Consider the following 18,989-nt stretch of genomic DNA (forward strand, 5'->3'; position numbering starts at 1 on the left):
TCCCAGTCAAGAGTATCATCACATGTGTGATTCTAGTCACGGGAGGCTCACTTCTTGGGATATGTCAGGACCAGTCGAAAATTTTGCACTTTCTCACAAAACTCGTCAACTGTTAGGTGACGTACGGAAGACGTGACACTTGGAAGCGTCACCGGTATGATTGTGACCGGCTGAAGACCTGTGACACTTCGAAGTGTCATGACACCTAGGGCCATGACACTGAGAAGATCTGAAGTTTTCACAACACCACTGATAAAAAATGACTATGCATTGGATCTGTAGCTCTTGATTATGATTGGAAAGAGACTACAGGAAAAGATTGTATGTGTTAGGGACACAGCCGGAGACATGCACCTCCGGAGCTGCACGGACCTGATTGTTCCCAGCCAGAGATGTACCACTCCGGAGCGGAACACTCCCTTTAGCCATTCCCATTCAGAGAAACATCAATAACAGATCCTCCACGCCATACAAGACAGTGTTGGTAGCTCCAAAGGGCAGATGCTCTATTAAGACAAGTGTAAGAGGTAACCACTACAGTGCTGTTCAACATCACATGCTGTATTTGGCAAGAAGGTCAGCTAATATCTTGAACCAAGGGGGATTCCAATGGTGATGTATCATAGGTAATTGTTGCAGTGTTTGTAGATTTCAAGTTGTGGGGCCAGATGTTACGGAGTAACAGCGAATCGAGAGAACTCCATTGAGTTCGACGGATTAGGAAAGAGAACAGCGAGAATTGGAGGCAGTGCTGCAGTAGATAGGGACGGGTTTTCCCTTTTCGAGATTTCCCCACTGGGTTTGCTCAAAAGCGGTTTTTTACCTGTCCAAGTATGTACATAGACGCTTGCAGTAGGACTAAGAAGAGGACACAGATACATGTAGACTGTATATAGTACAATCAGCAAAGTACCAACTTTGCTGATTCTTCAATATCATTCTTTGGCTACATCGATTGCAGAGGAGACACGATCCACCTATTAGCACCAGAGATACATAGACTTCTACGAGATGTTACGCGGCGCCGCGTGACATCATCCTTTTCCCATCAAACGAAGTTCCTTTGGACATCAGTTCGCCATCAACGACCCAGTTCTCATGAATTTCATCACCCACGAGGGTATTAGGAGGCTGACTTCGTCGAGGGCGAAGTTAGTTATGTAGGAAGTTAGGAAGATACGAAGTTAGGGAGATACGACGTTAGGAAGATACGAAGTTAGGAAGATACGAACTTCGTCGGGGAAGAAGTTCTGAGGTACGAAGCTCGGGACTTCGGGTTGAACGAAGTTCTGCGTTGACGAAGTTGGGGAAGGACGAAGTACTTAAGGGCCAAAGTTCCCAGAGATCTTTGACGATCTCTGGTTGTTGTCTTAGTGATAGAAGTTAGTAAAGTACGAAGTTATTACACCCAGAAGTTATTTTCAGCTATTTCATATCTTGAACAACGAAGTTGGTAAAGGTCGAAGCCCACGAAGTTACTGGCCGTCGGTCGTAAGAAGTTAACGAAGAGGGAACCCTGTGACACGAGAGTTCCATCAACTTCGACCCAACCTGCGACTTAGTCATCGTGTTTCCAGTACCGTTACACCAGACCACCATGACTCCAAGAGTCCAGAAGATGGTACCACAGGATATCTGTACTGTGATTCATGTATGTGGAGAGCTTGGGGATGATAAGAGCGAAAATGCTCTGGCCGTGTCTGGACCCCTCTGGAGCTGCGTGGTTCTCTGGCCAGGTCCAAGAGGGGGTTTTGAACCATGCAGCTCCGGAGGTGGACGTCTCCGGCCGTGTCCTCAACATACGTTTGCATGCATGAGAGGAAGAAACAGCACTTGGAAATTTAGATGTTGAGGAGGCTATTGCACAACAACCCAATCAGCTGCAACCATCTCTTCTTGATACAAAGCAGAAAGAGAATGTCTCTCCTTAAGTGTAAAGCTTCTCAGAGTCTGTAGGATATCTGAGAACATGGCAGGTATTCTTCTGTGGGACACAGATCTTCGGCCGGTCAAGATCATACCCGTGAAGCTTCCAAGTGTCACGTTTTCCGTACGTCACCTAACAGCTACACTTGAAGACAATTGTGACTCTTGACTAGTAGGCAAACTGCGCACGGGATATTTCATCTCCTCATCCCCTTCCACATCATCTCATGGTACTGTATGTATGATACCCCGAGTTACATTGGTTTTTCCTCTTCCTGTTGCTGTTGACAGACACTCAAATCATCTGTTCAGCTGCTCGGAGGCTTCAAGCTTGACCCCACACTCTTTGTAATCCACCGAAAACCGGAAGCATCCCGAAGATCCTTTGATCGATCCATGATCGGGTCTCTGTTGTTCCGCGGCCGCGGCTGACCGGCGATCAGAAGGCGATTTGATTGTTGAGACTCTTGAGTGAGACGGGGATGTGTATCCGGAAGATCAAACGCTCTGCATGACGCGTAAGGTTAATCCAGATAAGATGTCTGGGAGTATCGCCTGTCCTCGCATGATCCAGTCTCTCTTACAGAAACTATATTCTCGAAGTTCCAATCATCTTCAGCTTGGGGGGGAGATTCAAAGTTCTAGAACAACACTGATTCTATATCCGGTTCGGATAGCCACATGTCGATCGAGTGGCTTACCTCGGTGAGAGGTCGGTTACGGGTTCGATGATTTTCCAGATTATCGTCTTACTCGGTAAGTGTCCAAGAGTCCCATGAGCCTAGGATTAAATTCAGGCAGCTGAGAAGTTTGAGATTTGGGATGACTTCGTCTACCTTTCCTCCGATCGGGACACGAGAAAATGCTTGGAAATCACGGTACAATTCTTCCCCGCCCTTTTTCACTGATGAAATCTTACCGAGAAGGCTAGCTGAAGACCCTTCGGAAGCATAGGTACTTTCCCTTCCGGTAGGTCGTAAATAGCGTCGAACGACGATCCTGGATTTTTACATTTTCCTTTTGGTCACTGGGCAAGAATTTTTATGGAATTGGTATACATTTGAGCAAGCGTATATGTTTCCATGGCAAAGCCTCGTCTCCCAATCGATATCGTTGACTTAGGGAGGAGAATACGACTTTCGACCCGTGCGACACCGTTATACACATCACATCACCCACCCGCAATTGGCTTGTATTCGCACCAATTTAACCTTGAGTATTCAAATAATAATCCAAAACGGTGAATGACACTATATTCAAAGTGAAATACTCATGTGTGTGAGTTACTCATCAGCAACTGAGAAGCTGACTGCAGTAGAGGAAAATGACGTCAATTGAAAAGACCTCCAGTGAAGAGCCTCAATTGATAGGCAACGGCCCCATGTCTGTGTCCCCCTTACAGTCTGAGTGAGTCAGAACTGGGTGATCAGCAGATTCAGAAGCTCAAATCATGTAGCTCGAATTTTTCAAGTTCGTCCTATACGCAGAAGACTATGTCAATCTCTCCGCCTCGAGCTCCTTTGGCTCCAGCTCCTACAACTCCTCCAGTAGGGAATCAACATCTCGAAAGGACTCCCACTTCAACCACCACTCATCACTCTGAATCTCCTAGACTATCAACTCAGCCTCCTTTTCTCACCGCACCAGTGCCCGTGGAGTCGATAGCGGCTCCGATAAAAGTTTCTCTTCCTGAACCGAACAGGACCTCCGAGCCACCACCTCGGACTTCACCAATAAGCCAGTACAAACAGCTCCCTCAACCTCAAATAGAGGCTAAAATCATATCTTCCAGACGTCCAAGCCAGTTTGACACACAAAACTCATCAATATCCAAGCCCAGACCGAGCACAACTCACGGTGCCTCAGGGATCGCCCCAGAAAACACACCTCACATTCCCCGGGAAGCTGCGGCTCTGTCGGTGGAAGTGAAACGTGTAGAGGGAGAAGTGCCAAGGCATGAATCTACTGCATCAGGACACACAACTGAATCGAACAGGTGCCAGCGGGAACAGGAAAGAGAGGAGGAACTTCGTCTTTGGCGCCAGTCGGGAGAAGCCTTCGCCGGTAGACTTTTCCGATTCTCGGAAGATGGACAAGATAGTACAAATAGGAGGGAGAAGAAAGATTCAGGTTGATTGGAGAGAGTAGTGAGTCGATTTCCCACTTCCCAGCGCAGATATGACTGAGGAGTGATCATGGCTGACGTAAGGGTCAGACTTCTCAAATATGTCAATAATCATCGGCCCCGCCGTAGGCGCCTGATGAATAACCTCTCACACCTGACATCTGACCAACAGCAAAGGGTACTTGGGTGGGAGTTGGTTCGTAGAGGAGTAAGGTCAGGTAGTTCTGAAGATATGTGGAAGGAGCGGTAAGCGGTTCCCAGCCCTATGTCGCCACGATGTCTATCTTTCTTTCATTCCCATTTGTCATGATCTTACTCCAACTCTTGCTAGAAGCCGAGCTTTCCTGTGAGTGCTCTACAAGTCACTAGCTCTGGCCAATGACAACGATGACGGTCTCTGAACAGGTTCTTGACACTTATCTTCAGAATGCTCTACTGCAAATCTTCAAACCCAGCCATCCTAGTTCATTTCTTTCCATCCGGACGACTCTGTAGAACCGCTCAGATTCACTTCTACTCTTCCATTACCTTCGCCAAAACATGCATTCCGGTTCTCTCTCCAACTCCGCCACTTCAGACTCTTGCCATGTACCCTGATCATCCGTTGACCTTCCTGGCTTTCAGAACCAAACTCCATTCAAACTTTTCGAAGATCTTCCGTCTCGGAATTTCTACTACCGCTACTGTTCCCTCTTCTTCCGCCTCCACCTCCGCGGAAGTGTTTGCTTTCACCCAAACTTGCTCCACTTGTGCCTGCAGGTACGCTTCCTCCCTAATTCTGTCCCCGGCAGCTTGCCTCTCAATCCAGTGGCTGAACTTGGCTGTGGTGGATGGAACTCAGGAGATGGGATGCGGCATATAAGAATAACTCACCATGGGTCTTTGTTGGGGGTAGGAGAAAGGGTGCGCGGTGTCGGACTCGAACTCGGACCGAGGTTTCTGTGTAGGCGTGTGAGTTTGAGTCAGGATAAGGGGTTGTGCTGGATGATCAGGGGATGTCACGAGACCAACTAACCAGCATTGGGACGATATAACAGTGCCCTTCAGAGACAGTGGTCTAAACCATTGCGCTAAAAGGCCTATTAACCGGCGGTTACTACATACCGCCGGTGGCTGGTTAAATACCCGACCCATCCTATCACTATCACTATCAAACTGTCTTGTCACTTCGTGACAGGGGATGAAAGTGGAAGAAGGTGTGTAAGGGGTGAAATGAGGAGATGAGACGTGAGTTGCTGTTGGGCTTTGATGGGTTCCAACTTGGAAGCCAAGGTCTCCATCCTCCTGTTTTTTATATCCTTCTTGAGTGACAGAAGACCAGCTGTGTAATAGTTCACGGATTGGAGTGGAGAAGAAAGGTAAGAAGTTAGCGAGTTGGAGAGGGAGAGATCCAACCGGATGAGGAACAACAAGCAGAAAGAGCAAGGAAACCATACTGTATATGAGACCTGAGTAGAAGGCAGTCATGGAACATGTATTGTCCGATCTTTTCTGTATGTTCCATTCTCTTATCACTGAGTAGTACATATCACGCTGCTAATGACATGTACCATGTCGAAAAGATGACATCGTCACGTTCCAAGGTTTGATGATCCTGAGCAACTAGCAATCGGCGCCTCTCTGAAGATACTGTAAGTCTTTGAGTATGGCCTCGTTTCACAGGTGCTTGTCGAACATTCAGGTGAGGTCCTCTCTTAGCCGTATTTACAGAAACGCTTATAAAAGGTTATCGGTAAGATTTCGAACCCGCAGTCTACTTCGATGACTTCGAGGGGATCGTATCATTGCAACAAGCCAATCAATTTCGTATATCTCTCCATAGCCGGTCAAGATACCGGACTCAATCTACCCTGAAATCTACATAGTAGCCCGAAAGGACCCAAGACTGAGTAACCTTCCTCTCCTTGATCGGAAGAATCGCCCATTATACGGACCCCCGAATCAAGGAACAAGGTGCGGGTCGGAAAGGATTGCAGGAGAAGGAATGATCATCCGTGCGCAAGACTGGAAACGCGGTCCCCGTATCTCTTGGCACGCAAGTATGTACATACGCACTTGTTGAGGGTCTAGGTCATGCATACACTTTGATTCGGCTGCGACAAGGTACAACTCCCGCAGATGTAGACCTCCCCGGAGAATGATGTACTGATCGGACTGGGTCTGGGCGAAGTACATCCAAAACTTTCATATCGCGTGGGGAGAAGTAGAGACTTCACTGACCAATCACGAGAGAAAATGATAGCCGCCACTCCGTGTGATACAAGGCAAGACTCTTAGTGTAATGTGAAGTGAGAAGCAAGTGGAAATCAAAGCAAACACAGAAGAAGTCCAATATTCATCGAGTATCACCCCGATCATACATTGTCCGGTTTATCCTTCTTCCTTCCGAATCTTCCATTTCACGTATTTCTCATACTATACATCCTGTCCTGACTCCATGACTTCAATGAGTACACGATTGTATGATTACACGGGTCGATATCTATATTTCTGTCCTGGTGCTCCAGGGGTATAATACGGACCCCATTCTTTCCGTCCAAGTTGGCCGGGTGAAACACCTTTGATGGGAGACCCGACTTGTGAGACAGGGGTCGGTGGACCCATCGGAGAGTTGTTTGACTGACCGAGACCTTGATTCGAGTTGGTAAGAAAAGCAGACCGAATTTGAGAGGGTGGAGTATGTGGCGGCTGAGGCAAATGGGTTTGACCCTGGGAATGTATCATGTTCATGGGTGGTGGGTTTGAGTGGTATTGTGTGGAAGAGTAAGAGTAGGGATAAGGAGGGTTAGAGCACTTTAGGGGCTGGTGAGTGTCATGTGATGTTGTACCGGAGGAATTGTATGGGACAGATAAAAATGTGTGGTTGAAGACAGGTTGAACACGTTGAGCCAAGGTATGTTGGTTCGTATGAAAAGAGGAGTTGGTCCAGTGAGGAAATCGGTATTCAGCAGTAGGAGTACGATCACCATCTGAGACATTGCTACTGGAATCTTGGTGTTTGGTTCGAGATTGAGATGGGTGAGAAGTATCGCCTGACTTTGATTTGGCGCTAGGCCAATTGGTCCAGAAACCGGACATAAAAACGAATGAAACGGATGAAGAGAGGTTGGCGAAAGACGAAGAAAGGATGCCGTAATAGGATTGGATGACGAGGCCAGTAGAGGGGATGGTAGAGGGATGAAAGGGGAGAGTAGGGGAAGATATAGATGTTCCGAAGAGAACGCAATGGGAAAAGCGGCAAACATCAGGGTTGGAACCCTGATGAGAGAAAAGTGAGTGAGTGGGGGATGACATGTCGGCGACGTAACAATCGCCACTGTCGATCTTGCCACGGAGAAGGCATGTAACCTCGTTGTAGGAAGGATGCGTGGTAATAGTGTACTGATTGGGGTCTGACAGGAAAACTATGTACTTTCCATCATCATACATCTCAATACACAGTCGTTTAATACAGTACACAATCATGATCCTCTCCGAGTGAACCTCATACTGCATGGCTTATCCAAATTGAATCACTGTCGACGGATATGATGTTCTTGTCTAGATCCTTCATGATCTACAGATCCCTCATTCATCTCCCTCTTGATAGTTACGGTCAACGTTGAGCCTCCTTGTCCATCCTTCATTCCTTCCTCAGATGCTCCTCTATCATCCACTCTTACCGTCCTCTTTTCTGGCGTATTCTTTGTGGAACGATCCCTCTTCCTTTCCTTTGCCTTACGCCTATTATAATTATCCCATTCCTCTTGCACCTCTTCTTCTCCTCTATCCATTGGTTCTTGATGAAGTCCGGCAATGTATCGAGGAGGCATAGTACTTAGACCTGTGACAGTACTCTCTCCACCGGAACCCCAGATGGGTGGAGGGAGAGGAGCGGTATTGATAGGATATATCTGAGAAGGATAGGTGGATTGGACGGTAGGAGGGAAAGATGGGTTGACCCAAGTAGAACGAGGTTGTGAAGGGATCATGGGAACCATAGGCTGAATAGACATGGATGGTATGGTTTGAAACGGTTGTATCGGTTGAACAGGCTGAAGAGGGATTTGCGAAATGGGTTGCATCGGTTGAAATGGAAGAGTAGGATCCATGGAGAGTGCTTGGATAGATACAATGGGTTGGACAGGTACCATCGTAGGGACAGGTTGAATAGAAGGAATAGGAGCAGGGATACCGGAGATGTATTGATTAGGACCGATCATGATTTCCTGATGGAAGGGTGATTGAGGAGTAAGAATGGACGTGTTTGGGGATGCAGTGGCAAGAATGTGTCTAGTAGTATTATATCCTCCTCAGCTCCACTTCACCGACGGTGAACGAGGATAGTGACGCTCACACGAAAGGGAGATTGTCCGCCTCATGTTAGTACACAGGGCACGTGTGATTAGACAGAGGTTTACGGCGGACGAGGACAAGGATGAGGACATGATCATCATAACGTGAATCTCGCGTGTGCATACTCATCATGCATCATTCCATCTCGTTTGATTCCGCTTACATCACGTAAACGCGGAGCGTGATTGTCACTGTGTACAGATAGGGAGTGAGGCGCAACTTTCATTTTTTGCTGGTAGTGCTTTGCGTCCCGTTTCCCAATGCGCTTTTGACGGTTGAAGCCGACGTCTGGGCCATGTTCTGCCTTACTTCCCTTCCGAAACTCTCTCCTGCCAACCAATGAGCTGACTGAGAAGGGCTCAAAGAGGCTTGTGTATGAGTATGAACAGAGGACCCAACGGCAGCTGCTGGCCCAATTTTGGGAGCGACGACCGAAGTAGTACGAGCACTTTTACTCCTAGGAATTCACCAACGATGGGGGAGCAGACATACTCCTATGGATATCCTCATACTTGTGGTAATCTCAATTGCTGGTTTCATTGCTCTTAGACATTTTGGATCTCTTTCACTCACGTTGCTGAATTATGAACTGTTGGGCAATGGTGATATTGGTGGGAGAGACTTGATTGTTTGAAAGGGTGGAGAGAGGGTTTATGTACCTTTTTTAGACCTCCACTTCGACCATCTATCGAGAGCATCAATGTCCGATGATTTATGCCCTACGGTGTTTGATGGTCTGGGCGGTGTCAAGACTCTTGATTCTTCCGTCTCCGATCACTCGTCCATCAGCTCGAACCCTTCCCTGCTAGGGAGTGAGGTGATACGAGACTTCCCTGATAAATGAACGGTGTTTGCTTCGTCTGAGCTTTACTACGCAGTGTCTCGTAGTGCATCCTTCTCTGAACTCCGTGTCCGTGTCCATGTCCGTGTCGCTCTCTGGAACTTTTGACCCCTACGTGTCACCCGAACCACAGGGTAGTTACCCTTACTTTGAATCCATCCTAATTGCCTCCGCTTCTGTCGGACTTTCCTATCGGCCGTGACCGCGGGCTTACGGAAAACGAATTGAAACAACGAAACTCCGACGCCGCTCGCCGTTATTCGAAATACTCACACAGCCCTCCATTTTCTTCCGGGTCTTGCGGAGTACGGTGGATGACGTCAGTCACTCATGAAGGTCGATCGGTGATGTGTTCTTCCTTCTTCATAGTGGTAAAACGAGAGATCTATTGAGAGACGATCACGACTGATGGAAAGCATGCATCAGCTTCCCCCCAATTACCTCCCCAACACTCTAATCCCTCTCAAGCCAATTTTGGACCTCCTCATCTGTCCACAGCTTTCCATCACTGCTCTCCTCATCCCCGTACAAGAGGATGACCAGATCCCACACCTCCTTACACTCCAAGTCCTCCATCATCTGGTCCAACGCCGGAAAAAAGATCTTTCGGAACTTGGCCGAAGACATCATCGAGCCGATGAGGCTCGGATCCCGCTCAAGCATCCGCTTGGCCACAGGAGGACAAATCCCTTCGATTTGAAGGACCACCCAGAATATCTCGGTCCCCGGAACGATGTCCTCCTTGGGCGGAGGGGGTAAGGAGGAGGAAGAGAAGAGTGTGGGTGAGGGGTCCCGGGATTTTTCGGATGATGTCCTGCTATTTTATCAACTTTACTCCGACAACAGGGAGTCAAATAAGGACTTACGGCCAAGGAGAGGGACAAAATGCAGGGACGGAGGAAAAGGAGGAGGAGGCTATACCGGAAGTTTGGTATGACATTTTCACGGTACGGTTGGGTTGGGTGGTTGGGACTGTTTAGGGTAGGATTGGTTTTGATGTTTCCTGAGATGTGATGATGTTTTATCGAATTGATTGATGCTTTACTTTATGGGTATGAGCTCTTTAACGGACTTATCTTTATAGATCTTAGACGACAGACTTGGTATACATCGTCCTCTTGAAAACCGAGCAAAAACAATCTACGGAATTCCTATCAGGCAGGAGGACAGATGAATTTACGGAATAAATGAATTATGAGGGAAAGTATCATTCTCCTTGATTGAATTGCTAAAGGATGACTGGTACCTATATGAACTTACTCGAAGCAATACTGCATACTTCGTCCCAATCATTTAGATCCAACTCACAAACACCTCGAAATGACGGTTGTCGATTGAAAAGACCCTTTCCGGGAGTGGTGACAAACCGTGCGCATGACGTCAAAAGTGCCACAAATGTACAAACTGCCACATTCATCTATCTGCCACACGTCATGGCTTCACCTAACTTGACTTATTCCTGCTTTCACCCCATCTACGCTCCACCATGTCATACTCTCCTCACTTTACAGGTCTAGCGTCCCCTTTTGATCGTGACCAAGCCACTTTATCAAATTATCTCGATGTAAAAACTTTGAATCTTCATTTGGAATGGACGATCGACTGGAAATCTCAAACTTTTGGGGGAAGCTGTACCCTCACACTCAAGGCCGTCAAAGATCTGGAGCTTGTCATTCTGGATGCTAGCCACCTTGACATAGATGGTGTACTTGTGGATGGCAAAGATGCTGTGAGTTTGGATACAGAATGATGATGCTTGATCTTACAACAGGAATGGAAGTTAGGCACGAGGATCGGGCTGATGGGAGAAGGTCTCTTCGTCACCCTCCCTACCTCCATCAAGGCGGGACAGGTATGTCAACTCGTTTGAGGTCCGTATTGTGCTGATACCGTAGACATTTGAGGTACTTGTCAGATACTCAACGACGAAAGAATGTACCGCCGTTGGATGGTTGACACCAGCGTACGCTCGTTGGACCCACTGGTTCAGGGCACTCTAGCTGACTGTTTAGACAAACCAAATCCGGCAAATACCCATATCTGTATTCTCAATGTCAAGCTGTATGTCATACTCTCATGTGAACCCCGAGCTTATGTCAGATCCACGCCCGGTCAATGTTCCCATGTCAAGACACGCCAGCAATCAAAGCCACCTATTCGTCCAAGGTCAGATCAATCTTGCCTGTGCTTATGAGCGCTCTAAGAGTGTCTCCTCCTAGCGAGGAGGCTCTTGTGATGGGAGAGGAGAGGGAATATGAATATGTACAGGTGAGCTGTGAACTATCGTGGTCAGCGAATGCAGCTCACCATGAAGCCTGTGGCTATTCCAAGCTATTTGGTGGCTATCGCCTCGGGGGAGTTGGTCTATAAATCGTTCGAGAAGATTGGAGGACGAAAGTGGCGTACAGGATGCTGGACAGAGGTCAGTCGTCTTTTACTCTTCTTCCAAGATATATAAACACCATCAAGGAGGAACGCTGAGTCTCAGCCTGGAATGATGGACGCTTGTTTCTGGGAGTTCAAGGAGGATACAGCAAAGTAGGTCTTGACCTTCCCCTTCACAACTCTATCTCGTCTGTCATAGTTGATATTCTGACCGTGCTCACATTCAGCTTTGTCAAAACTGCCGAAGATCTGACTACGCCATACCAGTTTGGAGTGTACGACATTCTCTTCTTACCCGAGTCTTTCCCTTATGGAGGTGAGTTTTGTTCAATGAACATGCTGAGCGTATCATGTCTCTACCCAGCTGAGAGCTCATATTCACTTGCAAAGCTGATCTTAGGAATGGAGAACTGCTGTCTCACTTTTGCCACACCCACGATCGTCGCAGGTGACCGAAGTTGTGTCGATGTCTGTGCCCATGAGATCAGTCATGTGAGTCCCGCCTGTTTTTAAAAGGACATTGCTCACATCTAGTCATGGTTCGGAAATGGGATAGGGTGTGCTTCTTGGTCTCACTTCTGGCTGAACGAGGTATGTTATCGGCCAATTTGAGGAGGTGGACTGGTGCTAATCGAGAAGGGCTGGACAACATACCTAGAGAGGTTGATCATGCGTGAGACTCATGGTGAGGCTGAAAGACAACTGTGGGTTTTCTCATCCGTGTGACTTGTTATCATAATCTGACCACACCAGGAGCTACATCATCGGTGAGGATACATCAATCAGCTCGAGCAGGGTGTTAACTTGTCTTTAGGACGGAAGGCTCTGAAGCAAGATCTTGGGATGTTTGAGCCACGATTCCAGCGTCTAGTCGCGGAGTACAAGCCACATGAAGTGAGTTGTGGATATTTTGAAACAAGCAGCCGACTGACACCATAGGATCGTATGTCTTTTCGGTTCATTACCTGTGCTTGTCCCGCCCGAGCCGAAGACTTCCTTGTCGCTCACCTATGTCACCTCGATATCTGGTTTTATTCCCAACAAACGATTGTACAAATAATGTGTGCACAGGGCAGGAGCTGATTTTCAGCCGATGAAGGGTACAATCAAGTCTCCTATGAGAAAGGCTCCAACTTCCTACTCTATCTCGAACGCACCGTCGGCGGTCTGGACCACTTCATACCTTACATGAAAGATTATGTCAAAACGTTCTCCGGAACCAGTATCACTACAGAACAATGGCGTGCGCATTTGTTCCATTACTTTGGTAATCAGCCGGACTCTAGTCGATATTTGAAAGCTTTAGGCAAAGTAGATTGGGATGCTGTAAGTCCTTTTCCCATGTGACAAAGTCAGTGCTGATGTGAAGTGGTTGCATGGAGACGGAAAGGATCTATGTGTGGACGTGGAATACGATGACTCGTTATCCAGACCTGTAAGTTGTCCAACCTGCAGGTGTTCAGCTTACAGTAAGCCCTTGGAACTTGCCGACCGATGGGATAAAGCTCGCTCAGATTCGTCACTTTCTCAATTCTCCATGTCCGACATTTCAGGGATGTCTCCCACACAAAAAATTGTCTTTCTTAACAAGCTGGAGGAGAAAGAACCTCTTTCCGTCAAAGCGGCTCAGACTCTGGGTAAAGTGTATGAGATGGAGAAGACTGGCAGTGCGGAAATCCGATTGAGGTTTTATCAGATTGTGCTAAAAGGTGGGAGAGAATATTGTCAGGATGCTGCTGGTGAGTTTGGTGATTTCTCATTGATCCCATCGTAGATTTCCGAGTGAGAACCACCGCTTCTATCGAGATTTGTGTTCTCTCCTGTACACTTATACCGTACCTGTTACATCACTCATATTTAAAGTATTTCCCAATTCGTCTGAGGCGTCTGCTTGATGAGAGATGCTTTTGTAACGACTTGGAGTATCCTTGAGGGAACGGAAAGGAAAGGAAAGGGAATGTTTCGTTGATCTTAGACTGGGTACCAAGAATGGGTAGAATGAAATTTTGTCGACCTATCTTCCGTCTCATATTCCAACAAGACCCAGATCTGGCTCGTAGCGTATTTTTGAAACATGCGAGTTTCTATGTGAGTCCTTGAGTCTTCACCCTTCGAGTCTTCCTTTTCCGTTGTATCAACTCGCCTCCGTTCTGGGAGTTGCACTTGGACACACCATTCGACTATGTTTATTGGGATGAAGCTTACGGGTAGCATCCTATAGCGAGAAAGATGATTGCTCGGGATCTAGGAGTTACATTGTAGTTTGAAGCAAGTGGTTGTATCCAATTGATGCATGACATACCGAATTCGACTAGAGATACACTTTATATGATCGTACAATCAATCCTGACAACCGCGAGACATCAAATCAAGTTCTCCTGGCCGTCTCCTCGTAATCTGTTATTTGTCACACGAAATCGTCACACCACATAAATCCGTCTTCTTATCTGATAGCCATCCTCGGCAAAGATGAAGAAAATTACGCAACGATGGAAGTACTAGCTAACCAACTTCTAAGGTCCTGGATGATCAGCATTTAGTCTTCGGCGTGTATCATCGTTTTCCCACTTTCAAAACTATGACACTAGAAGATATATCGACTCCTCCATAGAGAGAGAAAAGAAGCAAGTAGGTTTCCATAACAACCCATATCAACTTGTTCGGATCAGAAGAACAGACCTGTAAAAAGAATGATGAGAAATTTGAACAAAAGAGTAGTAAAGTAGGAAGTAGGAAAGAAGGACGAAGGAGAGATATATGACGAAAAAAACTCACATCAATGGGTAAACCACTTTTAGGAGGTCTATGACCAGTTTCCATACCTGGTGTTAAATCTAATTTTGTTATTCTCATTTTTGTCTTATACCTCATCTTCCCACTTTCATCCTTTACATCCTCTCTCTGTTCTTCATCCTTTTCAATCTTACAAACATCTTTACCATTCTGGAAATTCTTCTTCCTTGTTTCTTTACCTTTTTCTTCATTCCAAATTTCATTCTCACCCTTGATCTTATTTTGATCTTCATCTTTGGAAACATATGATAATCTCATGAAACCTTGTTCGAGATTCATATTTTTCAAAGGTTTCCTCAACCCTTCTTTTCCTGTTGATATCCTTACACTCTGTCTTTTTCGAGCGAAAGGATGTCCTATTTTTGCTGGACTATCGAAAGAAGCTAGTTCATACGCCCATCCATCATCTAAAGGTCCATGGAGGATATGAGCTGTGGTGGGACTATAAGGTGTGGGAGTTGGTGGTGTTGATGGTGAAAAGTGAGGTTCTGATGGACTTGAAGTTGGGTTGTGTTTTGAAGGAGTAGAGAAAGGATGAAGGTCGGAAGGATTAGAGAAAGGATAAAGTTCTGAAGGATTAGAAAAAGAATAAAGTTCTTCTGGACTTGAAAAAGAAGGAGAAGTGGATGATATAGTTCTTGTCATCGATGTCGATATGGATGTATTTGAAAGATGAGATACATGTGTTGGGATTCGACGAGGAGTATGAATAGATTTATGTGATTGAATAGATGAATTCCTGAAAAGATTTTGAGAGTTAGGTATGATGGAAGGTTGAGCTGAATTAGATGAACGGTTTGAGTTCGAAGTGAAAGACATGAAATCTAATGTTAAACCTGATCTCTTAGGAGGGATAGAAGATAGAGGAGAAGGTGTAGATCTGGTTTTGATAGATCTAATAGAAGGAGAATCATCCGGTTTCACTTGATGATCGTATATGGAAGATGAAATATCATTCTTGAATCGTCTCGAGACGCAGGGGGCGGAAGAAGGAGGTGATATTTTATCTTCCTGATGATGATGATTCGGATAAGCTTTTTCAAGAGTAATATCAGGAGAAGATATATCGGTAAGTGGAGGTAAAGAAATAGGACGAATCAGATTTGAAGAAGGTAAAGGTAAATGAATAGTCGAAGTTGAGAATTCCAAATCTACACCAAATATTCCAATTTCAGTTTCATCATCTTGCACACTTATTTCCTCTCCTTGAGCCTCTCGAGTTATCTCATATTTCCCATATTTCTCACCACTCTTATTATCATCTCTCAAGACGAAAGGTTGATCTTGTGGTATAGAAACACTCCTCCCACCTGCTAAGAAACTTCCAGCTCCTATTGATCCAGGACGAGATTCAGCTGCGAAATAATAACTGGCGATACTTGGTTCTGCACTTCTTTCCCTTTTATGAACACCAAAAGGACTACCTCCAAGTGATATATTCGGTGAACTGTATGATGTCGAATCGAGATATCGAGGACAACCCATGGTATCTAATGAAGAACGAGGTTGATCCGTTAAATCGAAATCGATCGATATTCTCGGAGTCAGTCTTGGGGTCTTCAAACCATTTGAAAAATCGTCCATTCCTAAAGAAAACGATATCGGTTTGTCGGTAGTAATCTTTGAATCGGGAGGGGTAAGAGAAATGGAGGATGATGTTTGGAAAGGATTTGATGAAGAAGGAGCGGAAGTGGGATTAGATGAAGTGGAAGTAGGATCAGAATTAGTTCTGATCATATTCCCCATCGTTCTTCTAGGAGGAACAGGTCCTCTAATTTCTTGTTTACTATTCCTACCTGGACTACCATTACCATTTATACCTCCTACAGCTAAAGCAGCAACTCTAGCGCGCCATTCTCTTTCTGCTCTTCTAGAAGAATGTAATGATCCTATTCCAGAATGAATTGAAAAAGTAGAATTATGTCGATGTAATTGATATGGTGATGTTTTCTTCGATTTAGGAGAAATTCTTTGATTTATCTTTTCCGTTTCTTCTAATTTTCCCATATTTTCTTCTTCTATACCTCCAACATCTTTCTCTATACCACCAACACTTATCACCCTCTCTCCAATGGGTTTGATATTCTCCCCATGATCATCCTTGTTGGATTGGCCCGATCGTTCGAAAAGAGGAATACGAAGTGGATTATGATTATGACCATTACGTGATATACGTGATAATGGAGTCTGAGGGATTCTTGTGAATTTACTTTGTGATAATGGTGTATGAGGAGTCGTAGTGAATATAGAAGATGATTTAATAGGTGTGAAATCATGTTCTAAACCTACTTTCTTTTCAGCTGTTTGAACTAATAATTCGAATATTTGTATTTCTTCTCCTAAAGTTCGACTTGACTTAGAACGTAGTGTCGTCCCTGTCTTCTCGACCTTCGGTCTGTTTGATATTTTCCTTCGAAGAGAATTGTAAGATTTTCGATGATATGTTCCTGTCAATCCTACTCCTCCTGCCAATCCTACTCCCCCTGCCAATCCTGTAGATCCCATCGGACCTGTAGATCCTACCAATCGTTTCCCTAATTCTTCCATTCCATCAACCCCCTCAATTCCAGATTTGATAGGAGTGATAGGTACTGGGACAGGTAGATTATCTGGAGGATTAGAACGTGGGAGTGAAGAAGTTTGACCCATATTGGATTTCAGACCAAAACTAAGTCTTAATCGAGCAAGACGAAATGGACTTTTAGATTTCACAACACTTTCACTATCTTGATTAATGATGTTAAACTCGTTGGAAGATGAATGTGATGGTTTTGAAGGTGTTATGGGAATATGAAAGTTGACGGTGGCTGAAGATGATGGGTGAGAGTGTGAGTGTGAGTGTGAACGGGAAGACCACATGACGTTTTCGTGACTTGATTATATCCTTCTCATTTAGGTACTGTATTTCCCGTGAGGGTAGGAGCAAAAGTTCAGAAAGGGGTATCGGCCTTGGGCGTCGACACATAAACTATGAGGACAACCGATTTGTGTGGGAAACTCGGTATGTCGGCTTCGGGTCACAGGCCAGTAAACCCAGAAGACCAGTGGTCAGTGGGTTGGATCAAAGGGATATATGAAGATCGAAAGGCCGATAGTAAGGGGAAAAGGAAAAGGATCGGACACACACATATTTGTATGTATGTATGCCTTCCTCCTTCTACTGTGTTCGTCGCGTCGGACCTCGCCTCGTGTTGCAGATCGCATCTCTCACTGTGGTCCTTGGATGAAGATTGTGGGTGTGGGAATGATCATCATCCCATCAGAATAAAGGAGAAAGAGAAAAGGAAAGGACATGTTGATCTCGTGTGTGTGTCCGTTTATGTGTCATTTTGATGGTAGAATGTCCTTTGGGAAGACGACTCGTTCGGTGATACTTTATTGGGGTCGGATATAACTTACATGTGCTATGCTCTTTCTGAGATAGTCACTTGGGGCATAGCTTCGGTAATGAGTCGAGTTAATAATCAAGACAAAATGTGAATTCGTGACCGAAATGATATCGAAGCTAATGGGATACAAACTTCATCGCTTCCGTGCTCCCATATCCCGTGCTCCCCGTGGACATGACCATCCGGATGTATTTCTCGGTCGACGTCGACATGTCAGTAGCGAGAATTCATCCACTAATATATTTCCATAGGACAAACTATGTAGATGACTAATCACTAAACGTAGAGAAATACTTGTTCCGAACATCTAGTAAAATCTCCTCTCCCTCGAAGCCGTAATCATGACCGAAACCTCGCTAATGTCTCATGAGTGGAAGATTGACCCGTGAAAACGGAATCCCTCTTCAACTCATGAGACAAAAGTGTGTAGAGGTCGGAGGTCGGCTTTTCTTCTATTCCCTAAAATCCCGGTTGGTACGTTCGACCGTCATCGTCGCCGTGGCTTGTAGTGGGTTCTATTGGCTCATCGGTTTAGAACAAGGTGGAAAGGCTTTATATAAGCTCGGTCCTGTCGCCTTAGGATCATAGTCTTCGGATTCGACACAGTAGACACTGTGGCAGTCGATCTTCTTCTTGGTAACTGTGGTATGAGTCACCTTCCTCATCGAGCCGTCCGGCTGCTGTTCGAGGCGGATAGATACCGATCGTACTGTCTGCTCGTCACACATACCTAGTGTAAACGAGCTTATGACGAAATATAATCAGCTACTCAATGACGAGATAAGGATTTGAGGATTATTCGTATTAGTCGAGCGAGGAATATGCTGGAAAGTTTATCCAACCCGAAAACGAAACCGAAAGCCAAGGCGGTCGAGTACGAGTCGAGTGGAACACGGTAGTGGAGAGGGTACATGATTTATATGAGGAGTAAGACGAGGATCATTACCGACTGAAAATCAGCATGAATAAGTGAGGAAAGATTAACAGCTAGAATAGAAAAGAAGAGGAGAAGAGAAGAAATCTGAAAAGGAGACGGGAATCACTCACGGTCGTCTTCGTTGCTATAAGGGTAGACGTGAGCGCATCTCATCAACCATTTCTTTTCCAATGTTATGCCTAAGGTACAATCAGGTTGCGAAAATCGATCGGGAGGAAGCGACTCTCGGGAGTGATATCCTTCTCCAGGAGGGAAATG

At 45.7% G+C, this 18,989-nt stretch overlaps 8 protein-coding genes across 8 annotated transcripts; 4 read left to right on the top strand and 4 right to left on the bottom strand.

Annotated features, from left to right (window-relative positions):
- Nucleotides 1–1,597: 1,597 nt before the first annotated feature.
- On the top strand, nucleotides 1,598–2,261 carry TREMEDRAFT_64663 (uncharacterized protein; the record flags this gene model as incomplete). Its single annotated transcript, XM_007006817.1, is given in 4 exon segments — nucleotides 1,598–1,803; nucleotides 1,977–2,050; nucleotides 2,103–2,161; nucleotides 2,181–2,261. The coding sequence occupies 4 exon segments, from the start codon at nucleotides 1,598–1,600 to the stop codon at nucleotides 2,259–2,261; spliced, it is 420 nt and encodes a 139-aa protein (XP_007006879.1).
- A 1,158-nt stretch (nucleotides 2,262–3,419) lies between these two features.
- Nucleotides 3,420–4,061, top strand: TREMEDRAFT_64664 (uncharacterized protein; the record flags this gene model as incomplete). Its single annotated transcript, XM_007006818.1, has 2 exons — nucleotides 3,420–3,841; nucleotides 3,923–4,061. 2 exons carry the CDS (start codon nucleotides 3,420–3,422, stop codon nucleotides 4,059–4,061), a joined length of 561 nt encoding a protein of 186 aa, XP_007006880.1.
- A 587-nt stretch (nucleotides 4,062–4,648) lies between these two features.
- On the bottom strand, nucleotides 4,649–5,485 carry TREMEDRAFT_64665 (uncharacterized protein; the record flags this gene model as incomplete). Its single annotated transcript, XM_007006819.1, has 2 exons — nucleotides 4,649–4,849; nucleotides 4,925–5,485. The coding sequence occupies 2 exons, from the start codon at nucleotides 5,483–5,485 to the stop codon at nucleotides 4,649–4,651; spliced, it is 762 nt and encodes a 253-aa protein (XP_007006881.1).
- A 2,078-nt stretch (nucleotides 5,486–7,563) lies between these two features.
- On the bottom strand, nucleotides 7,564–8,253 carry TREMEDRAFT_64666 (uncharacterized protein; the record flags this gene model as incomplete). Its single annotated transcript, XM_007006820.1, has 1 exon — nucleotides 7,564–8,253. The coding sequence occupies one exon, from the start codon at nucleotides 8,251–8,253 to the stop codon at nucleotides 7,564–7,566; it is 690 nt and encodes a 229-aa protein (XP_007006882.1).
- A 1,427-nt stretch (nucleotides 8,254–9,680) lies between these two features.
- Nucleotides 9,681–10,167, bottom strand: TREMEDRAFT_64667 (uncharacterized protein; the record flags this gene model as incomplete). Its single annotated transcript, XM_007006821.1, has 2 exons — nucleotides 9,681–10,044; nucleotides 10,094–10,167. 2 exons carry the CDS (start codon nucleotides 10,165–10,167, stop codon nucleotides 9,681–9,683), a joined length of 438 nt encoding a protein of 145 aa, XP_007006883.1.
- Nucleotides 10,168–10,713: 546 nt separating this feature from the next.
- On the top strand, nucleotides 10,714–13,874 carry TREMEDRAFT_64668 (uncharacterized protein; the record flags this gene model as incomplete). The annotated part of the gene is made up of 19 exons (XM_007006822.1): nucleotides 10,714–10,956; nucleotides 10,999–11,079; nucleotides 11,123–11,190; nucleotides 11,240–11,288; nucleotides 11,328–11,495; nucleotides 11,542–11,649; nucleotides 11,716–11,765; nucleotides 11,840–11,928; nucleotides 12,013–12,104; nucleotides 12,147–12,203; nucleotides 12,252–12,316; nucleotides 12,366–12,379; nucleotides 12,427–12,506; nucleotides 12,552–12,555; nucleotides 12,703–12,938; nucleotides 12,982–13,047; nucleotides 13,087–13,351; nucleotides 13,588–13,700; nucleotides 13,824–13,874. 19 exons carry the CDS (start codon nucleotides 10,714–10,716, stop codon nucleotides 13,872–13,874), a joined length of 1,899 nt encoding a protein of 632 aa, XP_007006884.1.
- Nucleotides 13,875–14,091: 217 nt separating this feature from the next.
- On the bottom strand, nucleotides 14,092–17,264 carry TREMEDRAFT_64669 (uncharacterized protein; the record flags this gene model as incomplete). The annotated part of the gene is made up of 2 exons (XM_007006823.1): nucleotides 14,092–14,133; nucleotides 14,388–17,264. 2 exons carry the CDS (start codon nucleotides 17,262–17,264, stop codon nucleotides 14,092–14,094), a joined length of 2,919 nt encoding a protein of 972 aa, XP_007006885.1.
- Nucleotides 17,265–17,804: 540 nt separating this feature from the next.
- TREMEDRAFT_64670 (uncharacterized protein) lies at nucleotides 17,805–18,382 on the top strand (the record flags this gene model as incomplete). The annotated part of the gene is made up of 3 exons (XM_007006824.1): nucleotides 17,805–17,861; nucleotides 17,911–18,006; nucleotides 18,218–18,382. The coding sequence occupies 3 exons, from the start codon at nucleotides 17,805–17,807 to the stop codon at nucleotides 18,380–18,382; spliced, it is 318 nt and encodes a 105-aa protein (XP_007006886.1).
- Nucleotides 18,383–18,989: the final 607 nt, after the last annotated feature.

The sequence above is a fragment of the Tremella mesenterica genome (genome assembly GCF_000271645.1).
Source record: "Tremella mesenterica DSM 1558 unplaced genomic scaffold TREMEscaffold_11, whole genome shotgun sequence".
NCBI classification, from domain to species: domain Eukaryota; kingdom Fungi; phylum Basidiomycota; class Tremellomycetes; order Tremellales; family Tremellaceae; genus Tremella; species Tremella mesenterica.